Here is an 8,126-nt window from a genome sequence, read left to right on the forward strand (position 1 = left end):
TTGACATTCTCAAAGTGGAAATAAGGAGGTAGTGGCTATTGTCCGAAAAATTGTATGTAAGTTATCAAAAAAACTTTGTTCTCTGAGTTCCCAGTGAACAGAAAAGAGGTGGTCTTTGTTGCAACAAACCAAAGGCTGGTAAAATTCCGCTGTGTACAATGGGAAAGGACGGGAGGGGTTATCTATTGTGATCCAAAACCTTCCCAAGCTCGATCCAGGACCAGTCCAAGCCCGAGGCATCTTTTTGTCTGTTTACATACCCCCCATTCCTTTAGAAACAGCTGTTGTTATGTAGACAGGGAATATCCAAATAGATATCGAGCGTGGGGGACGCTGTAAGAGGTTACAGGTCGACACGTTTCTCCTCAAATTGAGCAAAATTGAACTCTGTCTCTGTTTATTTCCTTGCTTCTTGTCTTGCGTAATAGATGTCATCCGTGTTTGAAGCTGACGGTTGTCAAGTATTGTTCTTGACCAGCTGAACATGGTTGCAGTTAAAGTGGGCAGTTTCTACAGACTACGATATAAGTAGGTTGTAACAATTCCACCTTTGGCTTCATCTGAAGCGAACTCAGTTATCCCACGCTCGATAGAGTGAGACGGACACCACATTTTCTTTCGCCAAATGTCCGCCGTGGTTGTTTTTTTTACTCAAAGCTAACATTTCTATGCCCTGCTCTGAAACACTTCTTCGGCCCGTACGCCCTGCTCTCGCCGCCACATCTCGCTCAGCTTTGTCACTGAACATTTGATTGTGGACTCGGTTTCTCAGTCCAAAGAGTAGCCGGTTGTTACGGCCGCCGCTATCTCCGCAGTTGGTAGCTTCTAACGTTGTTTGCACGTTTTGTTTCCGAAAACAGCCGGAAATCCTCCCCCACACCTGCCACTCCAACAGATTGGAGAAGCCCCTGGACTTGCACACCAACTGGAATCCTCTTTTGAAGTTGTCGTTGTAGTAGCCGTAGATGATGGGGTTGACGCTGGAATTCGAGAATGCCAGCCAATGGGCGAAAGGGAAGATGTAGCTGATCAATAGATCCAGCTGGTCTTGTTCCAAACCGGCGTAGTCTGCCATCAGCATTAGGGTCCAGAGTGGTAACCATGACAACATAAAAAGCAAAGTCACAAGGACCAGCATCTTTATCGCCCGGATTTTTCTCTGAGAAACCGCCCGCTGAATGTTGGCCCCGTGTGGCCTTCGATTTGCGACCCCGGGTGAACACAGTTTGACTCCGATGGTGCCGTACATGGCGGCGATGACCATCAATGGCACCACGTAGATGTGCGCAAAAAGAACCGCCGTGTAAACCTTGGTCATCTTGGGGTTGGCAAAGTTCTCATAGCAGATCTGCAGAGGTATTGTGTGGTTGAAATCTTCATTGTAGACCATGTTGTGAAAAGGAACTTCCTCCACGGTCAGTGCGACCGCAGCTGGACACATGAAGGCCATGGCGAGCACCCAGATCAGCACAATAGCTGCCTGGGCAACACGTACGGTTGGCTTGGGGTACAGAGGGTACACGATGCAGCGAAACCTGTCGGGGGGAAAAAATAAGAAATATTAGACAAATCACAGCTCCCGTTGTACAAGCCCTGGAAAACGTTAAGCAATCACCAGACTTCGAGGATTTCATTCAGTTGTGTAAAAAACCCAAAACCAGCAAAGTTGGCACGTTGAGTAAATGGTTGATAAATACAGAATACATCCATCCATCCATCCATCTTTTTAAGCTTTTAAGCTTACCACCTTAGGGTCCCAGGGGATCCCAAGGTGTTCATAGGCCTGCCGGGGGACATAGTCTTCCCAACGTGTCCTGGGTCTTCCCGGTGCCCTCAACACCTTCCTAGGGAGGCGTTCGGGTGGCATCCTGACCGGATGCCCAAACCACCTCATCTGGCTCCTCTCGATGTGGAGGAGCAGCGGCTTTACTTTGAGTTCCCCCCAGATGCAGAGCTTCTCACCCTATCTCTAAGGGAGAGACCCAAACTCATTTTGGCCGCTTGTACCAGTGATCTTGTCCTTTCGGTCATAACCCAAAGCTCATGACCATAGCTGAGGATGGGAACGTAGAACGACCGATCATTTGAGAGCTTTGCCTTCCGGCTTAACTCCTTCTTCACCACAACGGATCAATACAGCGTCCGCATTACTGAAGACGCCGCACCGATCCGCCTGTCGATGTCACCATCCACTCTTCCCTCACTCGTGAACAAGACTCCTAGGTACTTCAACTCCTCCACTTGGGGCAGTGTCACCATTTTCCGGACGAGGTGCTGATTCTCATCCCAGTCGCTTCACACTCGGCTGCGAACCGATCCAGTGAGAGCTGAAGATCCTGGCCAGATGAAGCCATCAGGACCACATTATCTGCAAAAAACAGAGACCTAATCCTAGAGCCACCAAACCGGATCCCCCCAACGCTTTGACTCTGCCTACAAATTCTGTCCATAAAAGTTATGAACAGAATCGGTGACAAAGGGCAGCCAGCTTACTGCGGGGTTCGTTCCCCCGGGATGCAGACGGACCATTCTGGACAAAGGCTTGCAGGTAGGAACATGATTTAATCTCCAAAATCAAACACGTACCAAAAACAGAAAACAAACAGAATCCTACGAAAATTGCTTTTGTAGATCTTCATCGCGTGTGCTCTTTTAACATGATGACTTCAAGCTGGCGTCTCTATTGTTGGGTTTTGGGGACCGAGCTCGAGGCTGGCCAAGGCAGAGTTCATGTCTGGAGAGCCGCAAGGTGTACGGGCGTGTTCAAAGTTTAAAATTTGTGCTTGTAAGGCAGGTCTGTTGGTCACTCGCCGGGAAGGGAGAGTGCTCCATTTATTTTTCCCAAATATTTTTCGGGATCTACCAGAGAGCTCAGAAAGATCGACTGGGAAGGGATCCTGGGGTACGTGACATTACGCACTGTGGGTTCCTATTGTAGGACAAACTGTATCAAGACCACATTTAAGTAAAAATAATGACACTAACCTTTCGACAGCTATGGCCACCAACGTGAAGACCGATGCAGACACAGACACGCCTTGAACAAAACCGCTCAGCTTGCACATTATTTTGGAAAAGGGCCAACCTGTTAATAAAACAAAAATACAGTAGAGTTAAAATTGGAAAAAAAAACAGTCACGGTATCGCTTTTGACAAGAACAAGAAAGTTTGATCATATTACGCCTATAGTGTGTATACCTTTAAATACCTATATACATATATACATACCTGTACTGGCTCACCAGCACTGGCTTCCTGTGCACTTAAGATGCGACTTTAAGGTTTTACTACTTACGTATAAAATACTACACGGTCTAGCTCCATCCTATCTTGCTGATTGTATTGTACCATATGTCCCGGCAAGAAATCTGCGTTCAAAGAAATCCCGCTTATTAGTGATTCCCACAGCCCCCAAAAAGTCTGCGGGCTATAGAGCGTTTTCTATTGGGGCTCCAGTACTCTGGAATGCCCTCCCGGTAACAGTTAGAGATGCTACCTCAGTAGAAACATTTAAGTCCCATCTTAAAACTAATTTTTATACTCTGGCCATTAAATAGACCCCCTTTTAGACCAGTTGATCTGCCGTCTCTTTTCTGCTCTTCCCCCATCTCCTTTGTGGAGAGGGAGGGGGGGTGGGGGGGGCACAGATTCGGTGACCATAGATGAGGCGCGAGCCGTCCAAAGTGGGGACCCAGGGTGGACCCCTCATCTGTGCATCAGTTGGGGACATCTCTGCGCTGCTTACCTGTCTCCACTCAAGATGGTCTCCTGCTGGCCCAACTTTGGACTGTACTCTCACACTGTTAACTAGATCCACTATGGACTGGACTCTCACACTATTATGTTAGATCCACTATGGATTGATTGACTGATTGATTGAAACTTGTATAAGTAGATTGCACAGTACAGTACATATTCCGTACGATTTACCACTAAATGGTAACACCCGAATAACTTTTTCAACTTGTTTTAAGTCGGGGTCAAGCTGCATTTTTTCTATCTGTGCAAGGACAAAACTCATCCCAGTCCCTTCACACTCAGCTGCGGACCAATCCCGTGAGAGCTGAAGATCTTGGCCAGATGAAGCCATCAGGACCACATCATCTGCAAAAAGCAGAGACCTAATCCTGCAGCCACCAAACCGGATCCCCTCAACGCCTTGACTGCGCCTAGAAATTCTGTCCATAAAAGTTATGAACAGAATCTGTGCCATGGGCAACCTTGGCGGAGTCCAAGCCTCACTGGAAGCGTGTCCGACTTACTGCTGGCAATACGGACCAAGCTCTGACACTGATCCTACAGGGAGCAGACTGCCACAATCAGACAGTCCGATAACCCATACTCTCTGAGCACTCGCCACATGACTTCCCGAGGGACACGGTCAAAGGCCTTCTCCAAGTCCTCAAAGCACATGTAGACTGGTTGGGCAAACTCCCATGCACCCTCAAGGACCCTGCCGAGAGTATTGAGCTGGTCCACAGTTCCACGACCAGGACGAAAACCACACTGCTCCTCCATAGTCTGAGGTTCGACTATCCGGCGTAGCCTCCTCTCCAGTACACCTGAATATAACAATTCTTGTTATTTACAAGAATTGTATTCTGTGTATTATCAGTAAAGTGCATCTGAGCAGAAACCCATGGTGTCGGTCGTGTACCATAAAATCCACACAACGCAGAGCAAAAGACCAACGGTTACATTCTGGATGCTTATAAAAAAATATATAAAATAAAAAGTCAACCATTGTTGCAGTATCTCTGCGGATCTCCCTTTTGAAGATCTCTGCTCTTGACCACAAGGAAGTGTATTAAATGTAGATTCAAATCATCATAGGTCCTATTTAAACTAATAGTCTTGCATCATGACAGAATGACTTTTTAATTACCTGTAATAAGGTTGTCCACAAGCGTTGTAGGGATGCAGAAGATGCCCACCAGAAGGTCACTGACGGCCAGATTTAGGATGAAAATGTTAGTGACGGTTCGCATACGACGGCTTCCCAGGACGATCAGGCACACAAGCAGGTTGCCCACCATGCACAGCAAAAAAATGAAGAGGTATGCCAGCATATAGCTTGTGGCCACATACAATGCATGCGGATAATAAGGTAACAAGGTAATGTTGTGCATGGAATCAGACAGGCTGGTATTGGAAGTGTTGGCTGATCCAAGTTCCATCTCCGGCATTTCATCTCCGAGGTTGCTCAGCATCGCCATTCTTTCCTGGAAAAGAAAAATTGGTTGTGAGTTAACCGTGTAATTTTATTTACACGTTGGGACGAGAGATCGCCAAAAATATCGGACTGCCGGTATTATCGGCCGAAGAATGCTTTAAAATGTAACATCGGAAATGATCAGTATCGGGTTTATTGCGTCAGACCAGTTCTTCCTCCAAGGGAATCTAAGTTACTGGTCAATCCCAAGTTCTTTCGATGACATATATGCTGAGTAAGAAGGACCATCAAGACAGACTTGGAATATTTTTTAGTTTATTCCAAAGCTTTGGGAGATCAGCTTAACCAATACATTCATATCGGCTGCTCAAGTTGATCTGGAATTCCAAGGGAAAAACCCACCCTTTTCACACAAAAGAAAGCCCTCCGCCCCCTCCTCTCAACACCATAACGTGAGAGAGACGTAGGGGCTGTGATCATGTTCCGATGGTTTACGACACTAACCTGGGATCTGAAGACAAAGACCGACTGATAGAATACACAAAGGAAAAGTACTAGCTACTCTAAACATGGCTGTGTAAAAAGGAAGAACTCTTAAACATACCAGCATCCTTCAACAGTTTCAAAAAGTAAAATGTATGACTTTTTAAAACGTCGCTGTACAGAGTGGTACGCTCCGTACAGTCTGCTCTAAATGTCAAAATAATACATGTGTTTTTTATATCCCAACGATGCCACTCATCCCACCCCAAAAAGACAGATTGCTGGGAATTATGGCCAAACAGCTCAATTTTTGTTTCATCTGACGACAGAACTTTCCTCCACAAGGTCTCATCTTTGTCTGTGTGATGTCAGATGAAACAAAAATGTAGCTGTTTGGCCACAATTATTTTAATGATAACTTTCATGGAGCCGGTGAGTCAACGACTGACCTGTCCGTGGGAATTGTAAGAGGGAGGATAGTGGGAGGTATTGCTGTGCTCTGGCACAAAAAGCATGATGCAGTTAGTGTTATTAGGCTCGAAGTTGATTGGTGTATTGCTGTTCAGTACAAGTCCAAAAATAGGGAGTTTCATCCATCCATCCATCTTCAAACGCTTATTCAGAATCGGGTCGCGGGGACAACAGCTCCAGCAGAGACCCCCAGACTTCCCTCTCAAGAGCTACCATAACAACTTCCTCCTGGGGTATCCCAAAGCGTTCCCAGGCCAGAGAGATGTAATCCCCCCATCTAGTCCTTGGCCTACCGCGGGGTCTCCTCCCTTGAGAGACACTCGTGAGGCATCCACACGAGATGCCGAACCACCTAAGCTGACTCCTTTCCAAGCGAAGGAGCGGCGGCTTTTCTCCGAGTCTCTCTCGGGTGACTGAACTTCTCACCCTATCTCTAAGGGAGATGCCAGCCACCCTTCTGAGGAAACTCATTTCGGCCGCCTGTATCCGCGATCTTATTCTTTCGGTCTTGACCCACACTCCTACTTGCCAACCCTCCCAAATTTTCCGGGAGACTCCCGAATTTCAGTGCCTCTCCTGAAACAACCATTCTCCCGATTTCCAGCCAGACCTGAGTGAGGACAGCCTGTCGTCACGTTCGCTTGTCCTCCTTATAAGCAGTCACGTTATAACTTTTGGAGCTCGGTGCACAACTGCACACACAACAAGAAGGGGACTATTATATATATGTCCGTTATCCATAGGTTTATCAAAAACCCATAAAGTAGGCAGGCACAGAGCTATTTCTCAGCGTGTGTTTATTCCAGCCGACCCACAACATCCGGATTCCCATCATGCATTGTTTCACAACTACGGCAAGTAGTAATGTCCAAAAACATAACAAAGACGAAGCAGAAGAACGAAGAAGAAACAGTCATGGCGACGACGAGTAAGAAGTACGCTTGCAAGTTCTAAAATGATTGGAACCCACACCAAACAGGAGTGACAAACACATTTCGGGGAGAACATCTGCACCATAACACAACATAACAACAACAGAACAAATACCCAGAATCCCTTTCAGCACTAACTCAATATACGCCCCCCAAATCAACCTCCTCATGCTCTCTCAGGGAGAGCATGTCCCAAATTTCCAAGCTGCTGTTTTGAGGCATGTTAAAAAAAAACATGCACTTTGTGACTTCAATAATAAATATGGCCGTGCCATGTTGGTATTTTTTTCCATAACTTGAGTTGATTTATTTTGGAAAACCTTATTACATTGTTTAATGCATCCAACGGGACATCGGAATAAAATTAGGCATAATAATGTGTTAATTCCACGACTGTTTATATCGGTATCCGTTGATATCGGAATCGGTAATTAAAAGTTGGACAATATCGGCAAAAAAGCCATTTTTGGACGTCTCTAATTTTGCTCCATTCATTGAGTTGGTTTTGGTTCATCTCTATTGCAGGGGTGTCCAAAGTGTGGCCCGCGGGTCATTTTTTAACGGCCCCACGGCACATCTTTAGAATACAATTGAAAAAATTAAAAACATAAAAAGTGGTATAAAAGAGCAAACAGGTGAAATGTATCAAGAAATTGTTGCAATGTTTATTACTCTAATAACACAAAGCTGCCATGCAGGCTGTTTCTTTCTTCAAAAAATAATAATGAATCAAAATCAATGTCATTTTGAATTATTGACCTATTCAAGGCTTCGATTACGTCACATTAAATATTCCACTTTGAGATGTTTTTTGGGGGAAAATGTTGCATATTTTGCGTTTTGCCATACAAAAAAACGGAGCTGTTTTTTTTTTTTTAAAGAAGGCCCTAAAACAAACAAACAAAACATAAACAACAATAAAACTTAAATTTGACGGGTATATCTGAAGTTGATCTCGAGATTATTGTGCTAAAAGTAAACAGTAAAAAAAAATTTATAATTTGGGGCGGCATAGCTCGGTTGGTAGAGCGGCCGTGCCAGCAACTTGGGGGTTGCAGGTTCGATTC

At 45.5% G+C, this 8,126-nt stretch overlaps 1 protein-coding gene across 1 annotated transcript; it reads right to left on the reverse strand.

The window, feature by feature from the left end:
- Positions 1–400: 400 nt before the first annotated feature.
- On the reverse strand, positions 401–5,216 carry npffr1l2 (neuropeptide FF receptor 1 like 2). The gene is made up of 3 exons (XM_061905036.1): positions 4,886–5,216; positions 2,986–3,085; positions 401–1,535 (listed from the first exon to the last, which is right to left on the reverse strand). Exons 1-3 carry the CDS (start codon positions 5,214–5,216, stop codon positions 572–574), a joined length of 1,395 nt encoding a protein of 464 aa, XP_061761020.1. The 3' UTR covers positions 401–571.
- Positions 5,217–8,126: the final 2,910 nt, after the last annotated feature.

The sequence above is a fragment of the Nerophis ophidion genome, linkage group LG07 (assembly GCF_033978795.1).
Source record: "Nerophis ophidion isolate RoL-2023_Sa linkage group LG07, RoL_Noph_v1.0, whole genome shotgun sequence".
NCBI lineage: Eukaryota > Metazoa > Chordata > Actinopteri > Syngnathiformes > Syngnathidae > Nerophis > Nerophis ophidion.

Bases quoted from the DNA above. Each gene is read 5' to 3' on its own strand.
- npffr1l2 (XM_061905036.1), bottom strand. From the start codon at position 5,216: ATGGCGATGCTGAGCAACCTCGGAGATGAAATGCCGGAGATGGAACTT. The intron at 3,086-4,885 runs GTAATTAAAAAG...TTTTATTAACAG, and splicing joins TGTGGACAACCTTATTACAG to GTTGGCCCTTTTCCAAAATA. The intron at 1,536-2,985 runs GTTAGTGTCATT...TCCCCCCGACAG, and splicing joins GTGGCCATAGCTGTCGAAAG to GTTTCGCTGCATCGTGTACC.